Genomic DNA, 26036 nt, shown 5'->3' with positions numbered 1-26036 from the left:
CATATATTGGTATACATTATCATGCATTTGGACCAAATGGTTATAAATGGTGTTTCTGCAGAGGCAGTTATTATCTAAAGGACATGCATCCTTATTTCTGAAGATGCACATTTTATTGTATGTATTGTTGTTGAAATTCTTATCATTATTGTTATTAATACTGCTCTTACAGTCATTCCTATTATCCCTATCATTATTATAATCATTCAACTTGATTCAGGTTTGGTCTTATTCCTGGTAGAATTTATACTGGTAATGAGTTACTACTGTAACCTTAGATATCCACAAGCTTTCAATAATCTTTCAAGTGCTCAAAACCCTTTATTATTATTATTATTAGCATCATCACTGTCATATCCTACACCAAGTACATTAAGGAGTTCTATTTTTGCTACCTAGGGAATTATTTCTGTATTGTTAACATTAATAACTCATGATTCATTTCCAAGTCAGCATATAAATTTTAGGTTTTTCCTATTATGGGTATTGATTTGGTTATTAGCTTGCTGGTTAAGTTTTCTATTTAATTTGAAAATGCAGTACTCTAAGGTAAGGAATGTTGTGTAAGAAAGCCTCATTGTATACTTATTAAAGATTTTGTGGTACCTACTAGATTTAGGAAAGTATTTACCTAAAGCCCAAGAAAAAACAGAAGCGACTCTGGATGATATGTGAAGTCCAAAAATTGGATTATACACAGCTCTTTCTTACTTAATTTTTTACTTAGGTAACTAGTCCATATTAGTTTTGTCTTCCTGCTTAGTTGGATTTTCATTAAGATGGACATTTGTTTTCCTCCGATAGTAATTGTATGATATATCCTCACTACTTAAGTAGATTCATTCTCTACCTATATCATCATCTCTTCTATCTCCATCATTTTACTTGTATTCACTATGATATATAGTAGATGCCCTATGTCTATTAAGCACTGTGCAATTGATATTGTTTGTTACTACATAGTGAACTCATTACCTCTATTTGCTCCCATTCTTCCATTAAACTTAATATTTTCTTCTCTATTTTCTAATCATGGAACTAGGCTATAATTTATTGGTTTGAGATTCTATGTATATGCTACCAGGATAGGATGTTCTCTCTCTATTATGAATGTATTTAATGTTTTTATTATATCTGGCTTTAGCTGGTGCTTCATTGTAGTGGTCCACATTTGACATGAATATATCTTCATTTGCAGATAATCTTGATGTCCTAGGAAATGCACTGCTTGCTATAGAGTTTATAACTGCTTTTCTGTATTTGCATGTGCATGCTATTACAAGTCTTCTGTGTCATCCACAGATGAATCAACAGTTACAGTTGATAAAGATTCTTAACATTCTGCTGCTAGTCAAAGTGTCCATTGAAGCAGCTCATGAAAGAAATATAAGCCTGTTCATGCAACCAAAGATTTACTGAAGAAGTCAAGAGGAATATTGCACCACAAGAGTTAAAAAAACATTTATTTTTGGAGTGAAGGTTATTCTGGTCAATTTAGATAAAGATATTTTTTTATCACTTCCTTTTATCCTCCAGATATTAAAATACTTTGGGATCATGGTGAAACCCACCATTTCAAAGGATCCTACGATGGAATGGGTGGGACAGTGAGAAGAAAAGTGTATCAAGATGTTTCATAAAAAAACTAAATAACCCAGAATGCAGAGCATTTTATTGAATATGAAAATCCAGTTTGTAATGTGTCTGTAATTTATTTGAACAAATCAAAAATCCAAGTACTTAATCTAGATGATGCAATTGGTGCTAATGGAACATTAAAACCCATCATTAGAAAGAATGGACAATGAAACTGTAGATGTCTATTATAACTATAAGATACCATCAGAGAAAATTGTTACAATTCAATAAGCAAGGTTATTCAAGAAATGAAGATAACATCACAAACAGCAATAGCAAACAACAAGATCAGTCAATCAAGAAAATTCCAGTTATTGGTAATTTAGCCATATCCAAATGTATCCTACAGAAACCTTTGAAAACACTTCTTTTCACTGGTATTGTACAAGAAGTACAAATCATTTTATGTGGTCCAGTTCTTGAAGAAGAGCGGAGAAAAAAAAAACCTTCTCTGTTAAAGTTGAAGATAAGATAATGTAACTATTGACGACAATATGTGTTCAATGAGACTTTTACTTACTGCAATCAAATCATTCAATATACACTATCAAAAAAGTCTTTTAAAATGTGTTAGCAAAGGAGTGATTTTGAAAATTTTGTTCCCATTATTTGGCTAGCCAGAGTGTATATTACCAAGCTTACATTGTTCAAAAGTTTTTGTTATTGTAACCCTTTAGCATTCAAACCGGCCATATCTGGCCAGAATATTCTACCTGTTTTATGTCCAATTTAACTAGATCAAGTTTTTCACACCTACTCTACAATGTCAATCTAAAAATAAACAATCACACCATTGAAATCTCAAAGCAACAAGATAATGGTGCAGAAATAATGGCTGATTCTCTGATCCATCCTTAATGGACTGAACTGAGCCATAACTAATCTGCACATCCTCTGATAACTCACAGTTGGTAATTCAACGATTTCCCCTCACAGCTACATGCACACCTGCAATGTTTCTCTCAGTCCTGTCAATATCGACATTTTTCGGCCATCATGGAAATGTCTGAACCACTCATACATTTGTGTGCAGCTCATACATTCCTCTCCATACACTTTCTGCAACTTTGCATAGGCCTCTGAGCAGATATCGTCATGATAACTTTCTCTTTCATGATCACACTACACACCTTCCTCCTAAGCACTGCTGTAAACAGTGGAAGTGAGCTAGAACGTTAAAACTTAATGCGCATGAACAGCAGAGTTCAAGGTCAATCTGTGTCATTACTCTGCATGTTTTAGCTTTGTTACTATGGCAACAGTCCGGATACTTATTGACCAGACCTGGTATATACATATGGTGGTCACTGAAGAAGGTAGAAGTAGATAGGTGGTTGATGAGAGCCATTCAAGTTATGCCCAAGAATGTTGTCAGTAAGGTGAGGATTAGCAAAGAATACAACAAATTTAGTGTGCAGGCAGGATTTCTCCAGGGTTCAGTTCTCAATCCTCTCCAATCCATCTTCATCTTTCAGGCCGTAAAAGAAGAGTTTAGGACTAGCTGCTATTGGAAACCCCTCTATGCTGATGACCTTGTTCTTACAGCAGAATCTATAGTAGACTTAGAAAAAATTCCAGAAGTGGAAGCAAAACATGGAATCAAAGGTCTTAAACTCTAGTAAGCAGAAAAACTGACAGGAAACTACTTCCTACATATCAGACAGGGAAACTATTCCTGCCTAGTATGTAGAAAAGTGTAGGTAGAAATTCCATTGTTACTCAGTACAATCTATAGACACACAAGAGGTGCAATGGAATCACAGGTAAACTAGCAAGTGAGCAGGTGCAAGAAACACTTATAGCTCATGAAAATTGATTTCTTCAAATACCTGGAAAGATCCCTAGAGGTAGTAGTTTCTGTTACCTAAGGAAACTAATTAGCAGTAGAGGAGGATGTTCTGAAAGTATAGATGCTAGAATAAGAATAGGAAGGAGAAAGTTCAGAGTTATTACGTCTGTTAATAACAAACAGCTTCTCAAAGCAAAGTGCATATTGTTTGATACTTCCATACAAACAGCCATGCTAAATGGTAGTGAGATGTGGACCATGAATGCAGAAGACACATGACTAGAAAGTAATGAAGCTAGTGTGCTCCACTGAAAGTGTAATATTAGTGTGCATGTACAACACAATGCAAAAGCATTGAGTAGAAAATTGGGCAAAAGAAGAATTAGACGTAGTGTGCAAGAGAGAGAAGACTGCACTAGTAAAACCATATGATGTGTATGGATGAGGACACCTGCATAAAGCTATGCTAACTGCTGTAGATTAAACTTGTAGAGGGCTGTCCAAGAAAAGACAGGACAAAGTAGTGAAGACTGACCTCAGGACATTAAGTCTCACAGGAGTGATGACAAAAGACCAAGATGATTCCTTGTACTCAAGATCTGGCCAACTGAGCAAAAACCAAGCACTTAAAGTGTATTGTTTATGTCTATGCCTCTGTACCCAATTTGTTCCTGTTATGCCTTCCGTATAAATCTTCCTAAAACCCATCTAACCACAACACTATTCATTCAGCTGCAATGATTATGAGAACTACTTACATTTCATTCCCATTTGTGCTACCTGTTATCTCTCTTCTTGGAACCATTTCCCTGTGCTATGCATCTAGCATTCTCAATATCATCCCTTTACTCTTTTCCACTGACCACCCGTTTCCCTTGAGTTGCATCTTTCTCTTTTGTCTTATATTCACCTTGTACTATCATCTTTTTCTCTTTCCAGCTTGAGTAGCCATGTATCATCTCTACAGGAAGATAACTATTACGGCCCCTCCATCATATTTTTATTAATCAATGCCTGGCATACACCCTCATCCCTCTCTACAACACCGTCGTCTTAGTTAAGGGCTCCCTCTTACAAGTTTCTTGGTGACTTCACAAGTGCCCGGTGCCACGGAAGAACCGCTCAAAACACTTCGTAAAGTAGTTAGCGTTAGGAAGACCGAGCATCCTATTGTAGAAACCATGCCAAAGCAAACTTTGGAGTTCGACGTTATAACTGGCTCGTCATATCATGTCGAACCATCCATCTCATGCCAGCATAGAAGATGAACGTTAAATGATGACTATACATGTGTGTCATAAACCAGTTGAAAGAAGGATTTTATTCAAACTTTATTCTGCTCACCATCTAATCCGTAAATCACGCGTGTCCAACGATTAAGACACGTTGTTTCACATTAGGTAAAGACAGTATCCATCTACCAACGTCATTCGACACTATGCCGCATTTTCGTACTCAATACAAAATAAGATATCTATATTTTTACCTATCATTTACTATTGGAGAAAGGAATTAATGATAGGTTATAATTCATAACTATACATATATATATATATATATATATATATATATATATATATATATATATATATATAATATTTGTTTATACAGCGTTTATTTAAATAATATATATATATATATATATATATATATATATATATATACACATACACATACAATAATTAAAGGGGAGAGTATATGTAAGTATTGTTTTATATAGAGAGAGCGCTTATATAATGTTTAATATGTGTGAGAGAGAAGGGAGAGAGTATGTATATGTAGTGTTTATACATACAGTCAAAAGGCACAATTTTGCGAAAGATAGACTAAAGTTTACAAAATTTTTAGATTTATTGACATGTTACGTAGCAGAAATGGGAGCGTTTGCAGACAGAGGTATTCTCTGACTAAACGATTTAGTTTTAAACAAAGAAATATGTATTGTTGTATTTCGAGACGGTTGCCAAATAAACTGACGCACTATAGTGCATGAGTTTATTAGTTTATTTAGCAAGAAAAAAAAATGACCATCCTGAAATATAGCAAATGTCTGTTTCAGCACACAATTTCACATAAGGAATCTAGCAAAACAAATTCATAAACGTAAATATGTAATTTTTTTTTTTTTAAGATGACTGAGATTAGGAATTAATCTACCTTGATACATTTAACATAGAGGTGAATGACGAAGGTAAAGAATGCGTACATCCGGTGGTTAGGGTTAGGGTTAAGGGTTAGTGTTAAGGTTAGGGTTTAGGGTTAGTTTTAGGGTTTTTGTTACGTCGATAAGTGGTGGTGTACGTATTCTTTACCTCCGCCGAGGAGAATTATTCAGGTCAACCAAACAGTGACAGAAAGAAAACAATCATAATACTTACAAGTTGATGGTTCTTTCGAGAGTAATTGAGGAAGGAGAGAGCGTTATGTTTCCATATTTTGCTGAACCATGTTGTGAACCACTCACACCGCCAGCCTTCGGCCAACCAGACCTAGGGTACGTCGGCATTTTAGGAGTTTGATGAGCCATGTGCTATCACGTTCACTTTCCGTTGAACTTGCGTTTACAAAGTTAGATGCGAAATATATTTTGTGTTCTAAGGAGTTTATTGCATAATAATAGATTAGTAAATTTAAAAGAATATTACATTAAACCTCACACCGTCCATTTCCCACATTTTCAACGTTAGCAGTGATTATCTCCCTTAATATTTAAATAAACCGGATGTTGCGAAGCGTTTATTACAAAACTAGGATTTAAAATTAATATTGTAAATGCTCCATGGCATAACTTGTATAAATAATTTCTTTCAAACGACATTAAACTGACTGAGGAGTCAGCTGTGATTAATGTGTCTATAACCAAGAACAAATAAATATTCTTTCAAATGGGAAAACAATTAAGCAAGTGGTATTATCCCTCCTTCAAAATTTTATAAATACCGAATCGAAATGCTTCTTTCTTCAACTCGTCGTTTCACCTACAACCAATCGTTAATTGAAAAAATCAAATTTTATCAAAAATGTCTGAACATGAGATTTAACCAATGTTCTACAAGACAGGGAATGGGGATGCAAATTTGTTTATCTATGCACTTTCAGATCGCTTCGACTGAAATACAACCATAATAAACAAAAGGGAAAATAATATCAAACCGACTACTATATTTAAAATAAAATGAAAAAATCATTTATAACAGAACTATTGCTTTATGTTACAAAAATATTTATTACTTTAAAATAGTCAAATGTGAGATCCAGAATTTTTAAGGTTTGCTTCTTGTAGGTTCTCAAATAACCTGAAAACGAAAATAAAAGATTACGTTAGTTATGATGTATTAAATAATAGATACATACTTCTGTTGCTGATAGACACGGTGAAAAAATAGTTTTTAGGACCATTAGTTTAGTTATCACATGCACTGCATTGAAATATTACAGTACTATAACTGATTTCAATGTAATATATAATAGAACAGACGTAAAGTTTAAATATTATACTTTTATTTTAACAGTCAGTCAGAGGCAGGGCCAGCCTTGGGTTGCTGGCGCACCAGGTAAGTTGAACTTCGGCGTGTACAAACTGACGGTCGTAGAAATTTCCTTGTCTCTGTCACGCTCTCCTTGGTGCCCCTAGCACATAGCACCCCGGGCGGCGAAATTTTCTTTCCCACAAGAGTTCCGGACCTCAGTAATGAACTCATTTGCATACAGCCAATCAAAGATCTACCAAGTAAACTCAAGACAAAGAATGGTGTTTGAAGTCGACCGGTCGCCAAGTTATGCTAGATTTTAGAAGGAGACAAGTAATTAGATAGATTTGCATCTATATCTATTATTGGATTTTGTTAGGGTCCCATATGGTAAAGATGTGGATGAGAAAAATGTGGGTAGAGGGTGATGTGCTAGCAACCCTCACCCCTTACTGTTTTACAAAGTAAACAACAACACAAATAACTACGCAGAAGCAGCTATGGTTGAAACAAAAACAAGAACAACAAACATTATCAAAAGAGAAAAGAAGCATGGTCATTCCTTAAGCAGGAGAACTTATCTTATCGCCCATCACTTGTTATGCGCTCATAAATTAGTTTGATAATTGAGCTCTCATTGGCTGTATGCAAATAAGGTCATAACTGGGATCCAGAACAGTTGTGGGGAAAAAAATTTCGCCCCGGGGTGACTGCTTGAGTTGCTTGTACCTTGAGCCAGTCATGAATTTTTTTTTCACAAGAGTTCCGGACCCCAGTAATGAACTCATTCGCATACAGCCAATCAGAGCAGAGCCACCTTTATCCTTTCTTCCTTTCTAACCAGCACCGTGCATTCCCAGCAACCTTTTTGTCACTAACAAAAAAAATTTCACTATCACTACAAGTAATACTGTCTCTAACTACCTGTCAGGCAAACGAATAAATATATGTAAATAATATTTCTTCCTTCTTGATGCTGATCCTTTGATGTTCAGTGATTACGCCGATGTTGGCACAATAATGCACTTGCCCAAACTGAATTGCTGAGGTTATTTCATTTTTTCCAGAAAAATATTTTTAAAAAGTTATAGAGGTTTAAAGTTTGATCATATTCACCCAGTCAGGTGATAAGATAAGGTCACTTGGTTAAGGAATGACATGTTTCTTTTCTCTTTTAATAATGATTGTTGTTTAAGGTGGAACGTTGGCCGAAATGTTAGCACACTGGGCGAAATACTTAGCAGTATTTCGTCTGTCTTTACATTCTGAGTTCAAATTCCATCGAGGTCGACTTTGCCTTCCATCCTTTCAGGGTCAATAAATTAAGTTCCAGTTGTGCCTAGAGTAGAAAAGAATAATGTTTGCTGTTCTTGTTCTTGTTTCAACCATGGCTGCCTCTGCATAGTTATTTGTGTTGTTATTTACTTTGTAAAACAGTAAGGGGAGAGGTTGCTAGCACATCACCCTCTACCCACATTTTACCCATCCACATCTTTACCATATGGGGTCCCTAACAAAATCCAATAATAGGTATAGATGCAAATCTATCTAATTACTTGTCGCTTTCTAAAATCAGGCATAACTTGGCAATCGGTTGACTTCAAACAGCGTTCTTTGTCTTGAGTTTACTTGGTCGTGTGTTTGTTAACTTGACAACAAGGTCAAGGTGAGCTCTGATTGGCTGTATGCAAATGAGTTCATTACTGAGGTCTGGAACTCTCGTAGGAAAAAAATTTTCACAAGTCAGCCCTGGTCAGAGATGTAAAAGCAGAAATTTTTCTTTTTTTTTCTGTATCTCCTAAACTGATGGGAGGAAGATACGATCATAGTACAGACCTAGTTTGAGTACTGGCAAGCAATTGGTCTCAAAGGGGCACCAGGCTAAGTACGATCCAATTACAAAAAATCTCCAACAAACATTCACACACTTTCCATCAACCACATTTAACTCATACGACTTTGCTTACACAATAAGTTAAACAATAAGTTATATCTGTGCCCTTGTTTGTGTTATTTTCCAAGCAAGTACATTTAAAATACCACTAAACTTTCAGTTAACTACCAATAGCTCTAAAAGAAAATTAAGAGATGCAATCATATCCAACCATGCAATATTTGAGGACAGTTCCAAAAATCAAAAAGCCAAACTATCCCCTTAACAGAAAATAGATTTTATAAAATAAAAAATATTTCAGGGAAATGGATGTGAAGAGAAAATAGAAATATGGATAATTTCAAAGTTGACCATGTAAAGATACTGACTTAGTTGGGAATACAAGTAGTGGGGGTGTTTCTCTGTAATAACTCCACCTCACTTGCACAATGCAATAGTCAGCCAACTAAAATCGGGGCCTCAACAATGGTATCTGCTACAACTGTTGCAATCAAGTGTCCAGTTTGGGGGTTACTTAAAGAAACATTCATTACAAGGAAACGGATGAGCTAGGGAACACCTGGGGAAAGTATGGAATCAAAGAGGCATTTAATCAAAAAACATTTTAGTAAACTAACATGGTTGCTACTGCTATAGTGCTGAAGATATGCAATACATAGTAGATTTGCATAATCAAAAGTGCTGAGATGTTATGATAACTAAGCAGCGCTTAGTTATCATAGCATCTTAGTTATCTCACATTCCAAATATTAACCTCAGTACTGTTATTAGTCATGTAATGATAATTTCTGGCGGAAGAAAGACAAGGAAAACATGGAGAGTAATGGTGAGGTTGGATCTTAGGATGTTGGGCCTCATAGATAAGATGATGCGGGTTTGCAATAAAAGGCTATTGTACTGTAAGAATTCAGCATCTAGTTAGTTAACCAAGTTAAAAAATAGATACCACTAAAATGTTTTCAATTATAAAATAATACAGCTACAAAAAAAAAAAAACACTTGCTCCAATATTTTTATAAATTTGTAGAACCATTAAACTCATAATGACATGGCAAAAAGCAAAAAGCTATTTTTAAAAATTTCTCATTTCTTGTACAGGTATAGTTTTTGATTTTTAAGAGAAAAGAAATGGTAAGTTGTGATGTTTACACCTTTCCCAAGTACAAGCAATTCCCAACTAAAACTTGAAACTTTATTATAGATGCAGAATAATTGTTTAAGATGGTTTGGGAGAGACTTCTAAAAATTGAAAAATGTAACAAATACCTTTGAATTCGTGTTAAGTTTTCACTCATCTTTTGGTTTGCAATTCCAATGATATAATCAATATACTAAAGTAAAGAAAAAAAGTAATGAAATAAAGAAACATAAAACAATACAATATATTCTTCTCTACTCTAGGCACAAGGCCCAAAATTTTTGGGGAAGGGGCCAGTTAATTAGATCGACCCCAGTACACAGCTAGTACTTAATTTATCGACCCTGAAAGAATGAAAGGCAAAGTCGACTTCAGTGGAATTTGAACTCAGAATGTAAAGACAGACAAAATACCGCCAACCATTTTGCCCAGCGTGCTAACGTTTCTGTCCGCTCACCACCTTAACAATACAATATATTACAATAAGACTGCAATAACTTATTAAATTTACCTATGAATGCTCTTATATATTACATATATAGGAAAATTTAATAAATTTAATTGTGAAGTATGAAGATTTTTGCCTGAATTTCTGAGCAGGAGAATTATTATCATACACCAATATATTCATACTAATACTGTCCTAAACTTGTATGTTATAATTACATTTCAGAATGAACTGTCTATTTAATTCACAAGGGTACACTGTTCTCGTTCTGTTATCCATACTATAGTTAGTTTTTTATTCATTATTCTCCCGCTTGTAATGCTACTTGCTCATTCCATTTGAACCAGAGTATATCCAAACTGACTGACCCAGAGACTGAACTCATGCTTATCAGTTAGATTACAACACTTAATAAATAATAATATTGACAATCCTGCTGTCCTGCAAATATAAGCAATGTTTCACTATTAAGTACAGTAGTTAACACATTAGGCTTGAGTACAACTCCTACTTCAAGCATAATGCATAAATGGCATGGCAAGAAGGATGAAATGAAAACAATATCCTTGGTATGAAGAACTGAATGAAAATAGTGTACCTTTGCTTAGTCAATCTCAGCAGAATTTGAACTCAGAACGAAGAGATGGACAAAATGCCACTCAGCATCTTGCCCAGCATGCTAATGATTCTGCCTTATTATTAATATATTGATAATAAAACAGATAAATGTCCAATCTTCACAGCAGTGATTTGCTCTAAAACTCATGCTTTAAATTGTCAGGTAAATTGTGCAAGAGAGAAAGTCAAATACTACTGACACATGTACACACTTGCACATATTTGGACACTAATGGCATGAGCACATATACACATATCCTCCTCCACTCTTTCACATACACAAATACAGCTAATTGTGCATGTATGTGTGGACGCCAATAGTGTATACTTGTGTGTGTGTGTGTGTGCACGCATCTTTGTGTACATGCTTCTCTCTCTCTCTCTCTCTCTCTCTTGCACACACTTTTACCATCCCTTTATATGGATTGACAGATTTTTCTAACACCACAGGAATCCATCGTTAGCATTTTAATATAATAGATGATGATTTATTTTATTTGCCACAGGGGCATCTGAAGAGGTGGGGATAATTCAAAGACAATTTACAAATCACTACACTCAGCCCTTCTTTTACAGAATGTCAGCCCTCTAGGATTCCATCCCTGCTCATATCTTTCCCAAAATTGTTAGCTTACAAAGGTTCAAGATGGATATAAATGACATCAATATACCAGTTCAAGAGGGTCTGGAAAGTAACAAGCAAAGCCCCTTCCTCCAGACCTACCTAGTACGTGAAAATAAGTTAAAATGTTAAAATCATGAACGGCACCTAAATTTAATATAGAAAAACATATTTAGTTTTGTCATGAAGGAATTTGTAGGTTAGAAGACCAATAAATGAAGACTCATGAGATCAGCAATGGCAACAGCCCAATTCCAAGCTGCCACTGTCACAACTGCCATCATCATCATTTAACATCTGTCTTAACATGTTGGCATGGGTTAGATGGTTTGACAGGATCTAAAGAGTCAGATGACTATATCAAGCTCCAATATCTACTTTATTATTTGTACATCCTAAACAATATTTAGTATAAACTAACACATTGGTGCAAGCTTGACACAAAAGCTCATTGCTTCATGCAGTAGAAGGGACTGTATAATTGATGTGGTAAAATAATAATCCCCCCACCCCATAGATTACTTACCTCTTTGGAAACAAGGAGTTCACCATTATTTGATAATGGTACTTCTAAACACTGAGTGCTTCTTATTGCCTAAAGAAATTGAAAACAATTTACAATGATTTTGCAACATTATTTGAAGGCTTATCTATCCTGAGAAATTCAACTTATTTAAAACATTTTTACAATTTCTTAGACCCAATAATGAAAACTTCAATATTTGGCAGTTGACAATCCTTAATGATACTTATATAAGATAACTGCTTACTTTTTAAAAAAAGATAATGCTATAAATACATTGAGGAAATGGTTATTACCTAAATTAACCCTGATACATGCCTACTACAATCTACCTCACTAGATGCATGTCACTTATTTTACCAAAAATGAGGAATAGTTAAGTTAATCACAATGAGATTTCAATGTAGACAGTCATAATAAATCTCTCACTAGTTAAACCAGTGATTGACTTATTGGAAACCTGTAATTTATGATGCTATAGTGCAAATCCATCAAAAGCATTTTGTTGTGCTTCTGGACAGAAAAATTTATTCTACATTCCTCAGCCTGTAACAGCCATCAGGTTATCTGGGAATGTTACTTCTTGAGAGACTGCTGTTCAATCAAGGGAAGATATATCTTTCATCTACAGAAATAAAAGCAAAGCATTGACTCTCAAGAGCCTTGATGTTGTGAAAGTCAACTGTAGTCAAACCTATGATCAAAAAGCATTCCAGATGTGACTATCCCACTTTTTCTATTATTGCTTTTCTGATACACAGTATTAGGTAGTGGGTAGTGACTTCTGTCATTACTTTATGGAGTAATGACCCTACCTTACATGACTCCTGGCTTTAGCAGGTCCTGGCTGACATGCCTGGAATGGACTCCAGTTTAGGGTTACAGAACCCCCAATTATGAATAAATAGCTTCACTGCCTCATGAGATAAAGGATACAGAGTAAACATTACAATAAATCTGAAACGGTGCCCCTAAACTGTTCAACTCAACCTTTTTCTGGCAACTTCAACAGCCAAACTGGTACCAAACAGTACTCTTTTAAATCACACAACTGAAGTTGAGAGTGGGGTTTTGGTGTTTGGGCACTCTAGTATCTCCAAATATGCAACTTAGGCTTATACTCCAGAAAGGTTATTTCAGTGTCACTGTATAGAGCAGCAGCATAAGAGTTTGTTAGCTTTGTCGTGTTGGACTGGAACTCAAATCTGGACAGATCTGTATTGAAAAACTCATCTCTCAAAACAGATGGATGCTAACAACATATATAGAAACATGTTATCCAATATTTCCTTTTTATTTAAGACAGCAGGTGTGATTTGATGAAAATTCCACTGTTATTTCAAGTTAGCAGAACAACCATGTAGTGGCTGCCTCATTTGCTGAATAGGACTTTCAGGACTTAGTGGGAGGAGTGTATTTAGCAAAAAATGCCTAGATAGAAGCAATGTTTACTGACTAGAAACATGTGAGAGTAGCTAACAAATTAAAAATTAAATCCTTTTAAATGATAACATGAAAATAAAGCAGTTGTATCATAGCAGAGACATTTTAGCTATTTAAAAGACACATGCAGTGATTCTTCATCATCATCATCATTTTTTTAACAACAACTTTTCCATGCTTGCATGGGTCAGAAGAAATTATGTAGAGAAAGACAATTCTGTGGACAGTTGACCTTCTTTTTGCCAACCCACTCTTTTTCAACACAAAGTGATATTTTCCATACCCAGTCATGTTTTCATGGAAGAATTAATACCATTGCTTGCATGTCAGTGATGCACATTTATAAATATTACATGATGTCAACACACACACACACACACACACACACATATATGACTGGCTTCTTTCAGTTTCGTGTAACAAATCCACTCAATGTTTTGGTCAGCCAAGGAATACAGTACAAAACACTTGCACAGTGGGACTGAAACCAAAACCACATGGTTAGGAAGCAAACCACAGACATGCCTGTGATTGTGCTATATATACACATACATATCTTTCTCTTACTCCACCCTCTATTTCTCTCTTACTCTATCTCTCCTTTCTTTTCCTACTGAGGTATCCAAGTATCTCCTCTATAATAAGACACCTGACTCTATCCCTCTATTATATTTTAACCTCTTAACTGACACAAAGCCATCTCCCTTGGTTACAGTACCTCTCCCAGTTGAGAGGTCTTCATCTCAAAAGTTACCTGGTAACCCTGCCTGGTGCCATATAAAAAGTACTAATGTTGGTATGAGATAAAAAGCACCCAGTACACTCCGTAAAGTGGCATTAGGAAGAGCATTCAGTTGCAGAAACCATGCCAAAGCAGACAATGGAACCTGGTGTAACTCTTCAGCTTGCCTAGCTCCTGTCAAACCATCCAACCCATGCCAGCATGGAAGATGGACATTAAATGAGGATGAGGGTAATGATGAGATATATGTATTGATATATATATATATATATATATATATATATACACACACACACACACATATATACACAACATGATTAGATTCATAATTTTATTACATTTTTTTTCAATAGCATATATATAGTAGATACAGGCATGGCTGCAGTTGAGAAGTTCACTTCACAACCACATGCTTCCAGGTTCAATTTCATTGTGCCAACTTTCAGGAAATGTCTTCTATCACAGCACTGAGTTGCCTTCTGAGTGGAATTTAGCATATGGAAACCATGCTGAAACCTTGAGAGAGAGAGAGAGAGAGCGAGAGAGAGAGAGAGCGAGAGAGAGAGAGAGAGAGAGAGTGTGTGTTGCCAATTTTTTTGTGAATGATGTAAACATCAATAAAATATAAACATCTATATTAAAACTGAAAAATTGTGCTCTCAAATTAAAATACATTATATTTGTTCCACCTAAATTACCAGATATTTCCTTTGTCACTCAAGGCATCTACAGAAACTTACAACCAAAGTCACTATTGTGACATAAAATAAAATAATCGCTTGTATTAAAGTCATTGGTCACAGACGTATGACCTGGATACTGATATTCTACTCCACTGTATACATATCTTATTAAGGAAATTATCATCTTAAAATCTATATATCAGTATATGTGTGTTTTAAATTACTAAAATGACTCTACTCTGTTGCATCTGTCTTAGTATTTTCAGCCACTCTCAGATCAAATCTCTTGTCAAATAGCTGCAACAACAAAAAATTAAATAATAAAAAAATTTTATCAAAGGCCTCCCTTACAGCAATAATCTTCCCCTTTCTGTTGACTGTAATACCAGAGTTGCGAAATCCAGAAGCGACAGACACAGCATGCTGAAACAAATGAGTAAATATTGAAATATTTTCAACATTCCTTCAAAATAAATTTATTGTTCAATGAATACAGCAATATTATCTGTAGTTAGGAAGACAACAGAGTAACTAAAATGGTAAGCACACTTTTTTAATGGCTTAGTGAAAGGAGAAATAATAGTAGCCATAACATTTGCAGGATATCCTTAGGGCTGAATAGTTTTGATTAAGGTAAAAGTTGATGACTGGGGTGGAGGGAAGAAGATATCATGACTCAAGTTACTGCTATCCAATATTTTGATCTCAGCATATAACCCAGCTGGGTGCACCTCACAAAACAATTTTATACTTACTCTCATGGACAAGAGAAAAAGACCATGCAGGATTATATACCAGCTGGTGGGGACTGCTTTTTAAAGTGCTAACTGCAAGTTTGGGTTCTTGTTCTATGAGCTGTGGCTCTCTACTGAGAAACCTTTTCCATCAGCACTATTTAACAAACAATAGGACTGTTAAAAGAAAGTTGCTGTAGTAAATAACACATCAAGTTATGTTATCTTCAAAGCAGAGATCTGGTTGGAATGCTTACAACAAAGTGATTTCCACTAAAGGTACCCAAGGGTCGATTACAGTATTTAGTTTAATTTCTTTCCATTCTAAGTTCAAATGCTATCTACATTTAGTAACCTCTTGAGCTATATTTCCAAGTTGCTTTCTTCTCAGTGATAGTGAGGGCCAGTGTACTGCTAACATTCTGTACACATTTTCCTGCAATGTCTTGATTCTAGTATATTGCTTTGCAATCCAACTAATCACACACCTTTGATCTTCTTGTCACAGAACATCGGCAAACCATTTATCCTTAGTTTCTCTGATGTCTAACTTCCCTTGGAGTTGCCTGAGTGGTCAAGACATACCACAGCACTTTTTTTGTGGTTTAGAAAGAGTCTTTCTAAATAACTGCCTAAGCTTCTAGATCTAGATCCTTATCTATTAGACAGTCTGTGTTCCCACTTTCTCTCCTGCGTGGGTACAAAATATGGACCACACACAGCTACATCAAGACTCTAGAGGCTTTTAACATCTATTGACTCCAGAAGGTAGTTTTAGCATCTTGGCAAGATAGAATTATACACACAGAAGTTTGTCAAACTAATGCTAGCCACATTGAATCCATACATCACAGGCATCAACTAAGATATCTCAGACATGTTGAGCATATTTCTGACACATGTTTTTCCAGTAAGATCATCAAGAACCAACTACACCATGATCAGATCTTGGTTAAGTGACAAAAGTTGTTCAAAGATCAATGAAAGTCATGTTAAAGAAGAGTAACATAAACCCTATAGAAGTGAGACTGTACTGCCCACCTCTTACTTTGGTCGTTGCATAGTTCAAAGGGTAATGAAGACAGAGGAAAAATACACCCAAAACCAAAAGGAAAATCAGTATAAAAAAACATACACAGAGATCTACATTTATCCATATCATATTTATGCAACTCATCTTCAGCTTCACATCAAAGATTAAGATGTATAGCCACCAAAATATCCATAAATTAAGTAGAAAGTGGTTACTATTAGATTTGCAATTAAACAAACATTTGCTCATTTTCAGTTTTTTGTAACCTTGGAAGTCTGAAACAGTTGTGTAAAGCATATTTGTTCAATCAATATATTTGTAATGAGATAACAGTGATGATGGTGGTAGTTTTGTTCATGATGAAGATGATACTTGCACAATGCTTGTCCATTTAATTCAAATTTTAAAGATTAGGGTGTTCTTTTGACAACTCCTGAACTGAGATGATAATAATAGTTGTGGTGATGGTGGTGAACATCATCATCATCATCACTCCTAATACATCACTATTTCATTGGTGTCTTCCAGGAAGACCTGGAGCATTATCACTAAAACAGACATTTCCATGATGAATAGAACTAAAGTACAGAATGTTCACCAAGGAACACAGAATGTAAAAGTATCAAAAGTAATATCACAAAACAGTTTGACCAAAGCTCTTACAATTCCACCAATCCACAGCCCTAGACTGGATTTATTTACTTTATTGACTCCAGAAGGATGAAAGACCAAATTTACTCAGCAGGATTTGAACTCAGAATGTAAAAAGCTGGAACAAATACTACATATCATTTATCCAATATTCTTATCATTTTGAAAATCTTTTGAATTTTTTCTGAGAAGAGAAGCTAGACATAAATATTGATTTTAAATTTTGGCACAAGGCCAGCAATTTCAGGGAAGCAGTGAGTTGATTACATCAACCCCAGTGCTTAACTAGTACTTAATTTATACAAAGTCAACTTCAGAGGAATTTGAACTTGGAACATATAGATATCATCATCGTCGTTGTTTAACATCCGCTTTCCATGCTAGCATAGGTTGGACGATTTGATTGATGATTGGTGAAACCAGATGGCTACACCAGGCTCCAATCTGATTTGGCAGAGTTTCTACAGCTGGATGCCCTTCCTAATGCCAACCACTCCGAGAGTGTAGTGGGTGCTTTTACGTGCCACCAGCATGAAGGCCAGTCAGGCGGTACTGGCATCAGCCACGCTCAAAATGGTGTATTTTACGTGCCACCTGCACAGGAGCCAGTTCAGCGGCACTGGCAACAATCTCACTCGAATGTCTTTACACATGCCATCCGGCACAAGTGCCAGGAAGGCGATGCTGGGCACAGGTGCCATGACGGTTTCGCTTGCCCCAATAGCTCTTCGCAAGACATACAAAATGCTAATCATTTTGCCCAGCATGTTATCGATTCTGCCAGTTCACTGCCTTAAGCTTGACACAAATATTATCAGTTAAGAACATTAAAAAATTACTTGAGAGATAAAAACTGCTAACAACTATCTTTTACTGACCTAAACTACAATCAAGGCAAAGAAGGATCTTTAATGTTTATTTTTGTATTAACTGAATGTATTGAAAAGAGACATATTTCAAAAGTTCTTTTAAGGACTCTTAATGACAATTTAGGACTTACAATTGTTTGAGCATCATGTAATTCTCGGCATTGTATATGCATCACAAAGGGTTCAAATTTAAAAACAGCATCCCCAGTTATTTCTTCTAGTGGTGCTACCTGTGAATATTGCAAGCAAACATCATAAAACAGATAATGAATATGAATTTAAGTTCAATTTCAACACATTTATTTACCCATAACCACAGAGGTTAAACAATATTGATTACTTATCCTACTAGAAATAGCAACCAAATCTCCCAGAAATTGATATTATTGTCTTTAAAAAAGGATACATTGAATAAAGTAATTCAAGATACATTTTCACAAAATATTTAAAAAAAAGAGTTAGAGACAATGGTCGCCTGGACCACTGCTGGTCAATAATTGCTAGCATAGGGTTAAACAAGCTAACACACTTTGCTATTACTATTCTTATTATTCCCCTGGACATCACATTTTAACTCCAAGATATCAGTTGCTGAACTAATCACTGTCTGAGTCTATCACTGAAATATCATTATTACTTTAATATTTACTCATATTTGTATTCCTCTATTTCATTGTCTTATTACATTTAGTTGAACTCATGTTCCACACACAATATTTCATTTATCATCTCATTATTTTCAGTTCTTTGTTTTAGATAACTATACCTACTGCAATGACTGTACTAAAATATGAACACAATCATTTAGTCTTTCTCACTTGAATCTCTCTTTCCAAACTTCTAACTAACAACTGAAAGATTACTGATGAAGATCAAGCAATAGTTATAGCTGTGGTTTAACCTTAAGTCAGCCCTGATCAAGCAAACCTAAAGAAAGCCCATCCACAATCAGTATATAATTTTTATAGGACCATATGTCTGTTTGCTTTTGAAGAGTGTAATTTTAAAAATAATTCAGCTACCAATTCTAGTAGGTCAAAAAATCATGTAGAAGTTCCTTCATTGGTCCAATCTAGCTAGATCAGAATGTCTCTCCAGCTAAATGCTTTAAAATAATGATTAGGTACATATTTTAAGATAATTGAGTTTCTAACAGACTTTTTACCATTTTACAGTCAGCTCCAAAGAGCTGACTGGTCCTCCACTCACATACTCTCTCCTCATTTATCACTCCTTTTGCCACCTATATTTTGTCCACTACCTTCAACCAAGTGTTATCTCTTTACAAACTTTCATTTTCGTAAAAGTTATTAAAATACAGTCACAAATTTAACGAAGTATTTCTGAACTTCTTTCATTTTCTTTTATCAAGAACTTTATTGTTTTATTCCATATTTATCTCACCATCTAATATCAATATTATTCAGTTCTAATCATCCTTTGTAAAGTTCATAGTCTCATCAATTATCATGAAAAAAAAAAATAATGGTGCCCGTAACCCTCAGTGATACCTCAAGTCTTTCATACAAAATTAGTATTTCACAAGAAAGACCAGGGAGTTAAAACGTGTTGGGCTGCCAGCTGAAGAATCAGTCATCACTAGCTGACTCAATCTACTTAATAATACATAGATGCCATATAATACAACACCTTGCTCTATGAAACAGGAGCACAGTATAATTTAACAAGTGATCTGTTGGCCTATAGTATTGAGTATAGTACATCTTTCAAGCCAAGAGAAGGCGACAAGAAACTGCTTCAGCTCACAATCTCTCAGAACAGAAATTCATAGTCAGCCACTGAAATGAGTATTGATGTGGTTCTGGGTTTTGCTAAGATTTGTGTGATGGTCAATGGTCACTCTATTCACAAATAATGGAGAATCCTTATCCTCAAAAAACTAACCAAAAGCATTAAAAAGACAAATTAAATTAAATATGTTTACAGTATCCTCAAGATGGACCAGCTCATGAGTTGTAAAAAGCCATCGACAGCCTTTCTTCTTCACTCCATCAGATTCAGCCTAAAAAATGAAAATAATATAAAATAAATACAAGCAATATTCAAACTTACAATTAAACTGAACACAGAAGAGGGTCTATTGTGAATCCTATCTTTTCATTACATATATTAGTACATTTTGGACAAGGAGGAAATCGAGAGAAACACTTAACTCACATAAGTAAACTAAAGGGGAGTCATTTCCGTTGCCATAATATTGTTACCCTAGCTAACTAGGAAGAACCCTGATTAAAGATGTTCCAACCATGACCATCCTATCTCATTTTACAAAGTGGCACAGGCATAGTTATGTAGTTAAGAAGTTCACTTCACAACCACATGGCTTTGCAGCACCTTGAGCAAGTGCCTTCCATGATAGAACCAGACCAACCAATGACTTGTGAAGGTCTGTGTTAGATGAGATAGAAACTAGGCAGAAATCTGAGATATATATACACATATATACAGTGCAGGATTTACCATTGTGCTTAGGTGTACACAAGCACAGGGTTCTGTTGAACAGTTGTTGGGGGTGACCCATCTTCCTGACCCCCAAATTTTTTATGATGAATTGTTCAAATGTCAAACATTCAAATATTTTTCCTAAAACTTACAAAAGTGAAATTAATAATGTGAATGCTTTTACACAATTTTTTTAACATAGCATCGTGTATAAACAATTGACTGTCCAAGTAACTTAACTAGCACAGGGCCTCATTTGTCTTAAATCTGGCACTGCATACGTATTGCTACTGTCTTACAGACAGTTCATTCATATGCAAACTTCCATGAAAGTATATCCAGCCATTGTGCTGTTTATGTTTAAAGATGTAAAGGAAATATTATCTTGCTTGGAAACAGGTAAGGGTTAACAATAGCAAATACATACAGTTTTAAAAAATTTGCCTCAATGAATCTCATCTGTCACAAGCAAGCCTGGAAAAGTGGACATTATATATGTGTGTGTGTACCAACTAAGCTTTTTGTATATAGTGCTCAGATGCATTACAAACCATTAGAAAAGAGTAAAGAAAGACACCAATGATAGCCAAAAATACATAGATAATACTCAGGGAAAAACACAAGACAGAAAGGTTAACAAAACCCATAAAGAAGAAAGGATGCACAGGCATGTCAGGGGAGCACATGAGATTTCTAAAAGGTTAAAATAATGTTATTAACTGATGGTGTCATTCATTACTGAGAGTACAGCTAAATCTATTGTGAAGTCCCAGTAACTCGACCGTCATTATATATATATAAATAATATATATATATATATATATATATATATATATATATATATATATATATATATCATCATCATCATCATCATCATCATTTAACATCCGCTTTCCATGCTAGCATAGGTTGGACGGTTTGACTGAGGACTGGTGAACCAGATGGCTACACCAGGCTCTCCAATCTGATTTGGCAGAGTTTCTACAGCTGGATGCCCTTCCTAACGCCAACCACTCCGAGAGTGTAGTGGGTGCTTTTACGTGCCACTGGCACGAAGGCCAGTCAGGCGGTACTGGCAACGGCCACGCTCAAAATGGTGTATTTTACGTGCCACCTGCACAGGAGCCAGTCCAGCGGCACTGGCAACGATCTCGCTCGAATGTCTTTACACGTGCCACCGGGAAAACAAATATGAAAACGAAAATGAAAACAAACATGGAGGGTCATTAGACCAGACGAAGGTAAAATAGCGAACGCTGGAGAAATATTTCCTTTGACAAGAGAAAAGATAGAAGGTAAAGGTGACGCATTAGATAGAAATAATTACAGCGGTATCAAGTTGTTGGATGAGGTAACAAAGGTCACGGAGAGGGTCATAGCCCAACTAATTAGGGAGAGAGTCAGCCTAGATGAGATGCAGTCTGGGTCCATGCTAGGGAAATCACCACTGATGCTATATTTCTGGTAAGACAGCTGTAGGAGAAATATCCAGCCAAAGATAAACTTCTGTACCTGGTTTTTGTTTACATGGAGAAAGCCTTTGACAGGGTCCCCCGCTCCCTTATCTGGTGGTCAATGAGGAAACTAGGGATAGGTGAATGGTTAGTGAGAGCTGTGCAAGCCATGTACAGGGATGCTGTCAGTAAGGTGAGAGTTGGCAATAAGTACAGTGAAGAATTCTGGGTAGGGGTAGTGGCCCACCAAGGATCAGTCCTCAGCCTCCTCTTATTCATCATAGTCCTCCAGTTCTCTTTTAAGACGACCGGCTATAGGATGTCGTTACGGCATATAGATTTTGTTTGTGTTTGTCGCTGGGAAAAGGGAAAATCCTCCAAATTTATGGTGCTCCAGGGATACAAAGCGGTTAAGGAACGAGCAATATAGCAACAACAGCATAAGCTGTAAACATTCTCCAGGTAAGTGAAACAGTAGAAACGGAAGCAAAGTAGTGATTGTTTACATTGTCATCGGACAAGACTCATCGTTAGAGGGAGGTGTATTTTGGTGAAACAAAATTAATAACTAATCTATATATTTATTAACATAAAAATATCTCTCACCAATGAATGGTTGTTCTACTTTTCAACTGTTTATTCCCCAGATACCCCGTGAATGAACAGGAAGATATAAACCTAACGTATATAAAACAAGTGAAATATCAAAATATGCAAACCATTTTATTCGTCCTTTCATTAATGCCATATTAGTGTATCTGTATATGCGTGTGATATAGTAAAACGACAATTGTGATAATGTACGCAAAAATATTCAGGCCTAAGACTAACAAGTTGATCGTAGATACAACTTCAGGAATAAAAACATTACCGGACCAGCAGACAAAATTATATTAGCTATATCAGATACAGAAACACGTGCATATCATTACACTAAGTCCCTTCATAGCCATAAGCACGTATTTGTGTTTCTCTGTATGTATGCAATACAATGAAAAAAACTTACATCTTCGAATATTATAATTCTGCCAGAACAAGAACTTGTTGTGAAGTATTGTTCTAGGGAATTGATATATTGGCAAAGAGATAAGATGGGCGCATCAATAGATCCCTTTCGGCTGCAGTCTATTTTAGAAAGATTGTTCTTTTTTTGAAGCGCGAATGATTTAGCCATGTTAAAAACAAACTCACATGTACCAGATGAATCATTCGCGTAAGTAAGGATGACAAAAATAACTTTTATTCGTCGTCGTCATCAATAACAAGGTTGGTGAAATTGCACACGAGCTGTCATTTTTATGGGAGATAACTCTGATTACATTTTTAATATTTCGTGCCTATACTTTAATCCTCACGTTTTATTGGGAGATTAGTGTGATTTATACTCAGAAACTGTGTTGTATGGTGGAGGAAATAATCTAATATAGAGTGAATAACTTATTTAAACTAGAAAACAAACGGATAATCCCTAGAATTCAAGGAACTTCAAAGTAGGCACTATTAGTAAGAGCGAATACTGTGCAAGGCGCTTGAGTGTACCTCGACGTGTTCGTTCAATCCGCTACAAATAGCCGTCAAATGACCCCAAATAATACTAAATAATAGACAGAATTATCACAGTTCAATTCTCATCGTTGAGATGAATATAATGTTGCAAATCTTACACAAATTAAGTCAATCACCACAGATGTATTCAGTTGAATTAATAGCCATTACTAGTTTCATGGTTTTACACTAATGTCCTTTCCTTCGTTTCATTGTTTTAATATGATAAATTGTAAATAATGTTCAAGGCGTTGTTAATAACGAAAAAAGCACAGTAAAAACATATAATCTGACTTGTTGACTGATTGTAAAATGAAAAAATATTTAGCTTCTTTGACTGAGGCCTTCATTTAAGTCATTCTCAATGAAATGATTTTGGTCGTGATTTTGCTTCTATTAAAAGTCTCTAAGCACACATTCTTAATACCCTTTTGTTACTAATAAATGTTTTCCATCGACAACATCATTAGAGTAACTGAGAAAATTACCAGCTATATTTGGTTACAGCTTATTACATTGAGTTCAAATAAAGTATCAGAGAAATACTAGGTTGATTTAATATTCCTTTGAAGCAACCTAAACGTAAATTAAATTATAATAGAAGACTTGAATGGTTCTAAATATTTTAATGATTGACTGTTTTCTCAGGTGGATACATCTAATGATGATTATCAATAAAGACACAAGAAAACTAATAGAATAATATGATTTATATGTAGAACCAGTAGCGGAGAGCCTGAATTCAAAAGACTGAAGATTCTCATCAACTCAAAAACAGCTGATGTCTGGGGCACTCTTGTCTAAAGTTAAACAACTTGTTTTTGTCAGGCAAATTTGATTGATCCTATCTATGACCAAAGACATTCCAACCATGACCATCTTATGGCAGCATTGTTAGGGATGGGTATGAGAACCAAGAGAAATGAGCATTGAAGCCACTGAGGATGATTTTGGAATGGCAAGAAATGAGATATATGTTCTCAATGCAGAAGAGATATGGTTAAAGTGTTGTTGATAGTTCAAGGAACTTGGAAAGAAAAAAAGGGAGTAGATATATTTGAGGGAGCAAGAAAGGAGACTCTGAGTTGTATTGCTGAGATACAGGTGAGAGGGGTAAATGAAGAAGATAGTGTAGTCTATGTATGCACAGATATCATCTTTTGAAGAGAAGCTTGAGTTGAGGATGTGTTTTGAACAGCACAGATGAATTGTAGATGGGGCTTGAAGAATTTGCATGTCAGAGAGAAATAAGATACGTGGTTTATGAATGCCAGGAACACGGTTCAAGTTGATTTTTATACCCATAACCTCCACAAGATACACATGCATTTCAGTTTTCATAACAATTGTTTGCGACTGTCACCCACGACATTCAATACAGCTGCATTTTGACATCTTATTTCAGGGAAAGTTGAAAGGTTACCTGCGATTTGGGTCTTGGCCATAAACCAGCATGTCTTGGAATATTTACACTTACATCCCTGAAATAAATTTTTGGAATTTACCATATAAAAATGACATTTGAAAAAATCACATTTTTTTTGTAGTTCAGTGTGCATTGTTTAACGTAGGATGAATGAGAAAGAAGTACTCAGTACATGTTGTAGAGGATATGTCATTTTTTATTAAAACTGAAGCTGAGATCTTGCTTTGCAACATGAGTTTCACATCACTACTTTACCTGAAGATCTCAGTTGTGTGAAACTCAAGTTGTGAGACAAGCTCTCAGCTTCAGTTTTAAGAAATTAATTGATATATATATATATATATAATAATATTAGGGACAAAATCCAAAATTACAGGTAAAAACTCAATTAAAATCAATTTATAAAAAATTAAAATTAAATTGAGCTTTACAGATTAAAATATATATAAATTATCATGGTGCAGGATAACTCTATGTCTTTTGACTAGAGCCAGTTGGTTTTTGAACAAAACTTGACATTCGAGTCGTTGACAATGAAGTTCTGCAGAGATGCTTTTCCCTTATTCCAATAATTTGAAGTGAACAATACCTATTGTATTCCACCAAATACAGAGCAAAAATTTCTTTGGGTATTGGAACTAGAATTTCATTTGGTGAAAACCACTGCTTCTTGTATTTATTGTTGGAATAAACTATCCATTTCTCATCACCTGTTACAATTTAATTAAGAAAGTATTTCTTCAATCCTGATTAGCAATTTATTAAATGCACTGCTTTATTCTCAAGGAAAGATCATGAGGTACTCATATACCTTCCTTATACATTCTCCCAACATGTTTGAGATGATCTTCTG

The 26036-nt window shown here is 35.2% G+C and overlaps 2 protein-coding genes across 2 annotated transcripts in view; both read right to left on the bottom strand.

Moving 5' to 3' along the window:
• Window positions 1–6118, bottom strand: part of LOC106875961 (cleavage and polyadenylation specificity factor subunit 5) — a 28661-nt gene extending 22543 nt beyond the window's left edge. The window contains exon 1 of the mRNA XM_089352484.1: window positions 5806–6118. Within this exon, the coding sequence (XP_089208610.1) occupies window positions 5806–5954 (149 nt within the window). The 5' untranslated portion in view covers window positions 5955–6118. The remainder of the gene's footprint in view (window positions 1–5805) is intronic.
• A 515-nt stretch (window positions 6119–6633) lies between these two features.
• On the bottom strand, window positions 6634–23518 carry LOC149135604 (tRNA wybutosine-synthesizing protein 3 homolog). Its single transcript, XM_089352483.1, has 7 exons — window positions 23219–23518; window positions 20241–20318; window positions 18427–18525; window positions 15360–15431; window positions 12144–12212; window positions 10058–10122; window positions 6634–6723 (listed from the first exon to the last, which is right to left on the bottom strand). The coding sequence occupies exons 1-7, from the start codon at window positions 23384–23386 to the stop codon at window positions 6669–6671; spliced, it is 606 nt and encodes a 201-aa protein (XP_089208609.1). The 5' UTR covers window positions 23387–23518; the 3' UTR covers window positions 6634–6668.
• Between the last annotated feature and the right edge of the window lie 2518 nt (window positions 23519–26036).

Source organism: Octopus bimaculoides, chromosome 5, assembly GCF_046866305.1.
Source record: "Octopus bimaculoides isolate indiv1 chromosome 5, ASM4686630v1, whole genome shotgun sequence".
Taxonomy (NCBI): domain Eukaryota; kingdom Metazoa; phylum Mollusca; class Cephalopoda; order Octopoda; family Octopodidae; genus Octopus; species Octopus bimaculoides.
This window is presented reverse-complemented; position numbering and strand designations above follow the sequence as displayed.

Excerpts from the sequence above, each read along its gene's own strand:
- LOC149135604 (XM_089352483.1), bottom strand. The coding sequence starts at position 23,386 with ATGGCTAAATCATTCGCGCTTCAAAAAAAGAACAATCTTTCTAAAATA. Across the intron at positions 20,319-23,218 it reads GAATTATAATATTCGAAGAT|GCTGAATCTGATGGAGTGAA; the intron begins GTAAGTTTTTTT and ends TTCATTTTTTAG. Across the intron at positions 15,432-18,426 it reads TACATGATGCTCAAACAATT|CATGCTGTGTCTGTCGCTTC; the intron begins GTAAGTCCTAAA and ends CATTTGTTTCAG.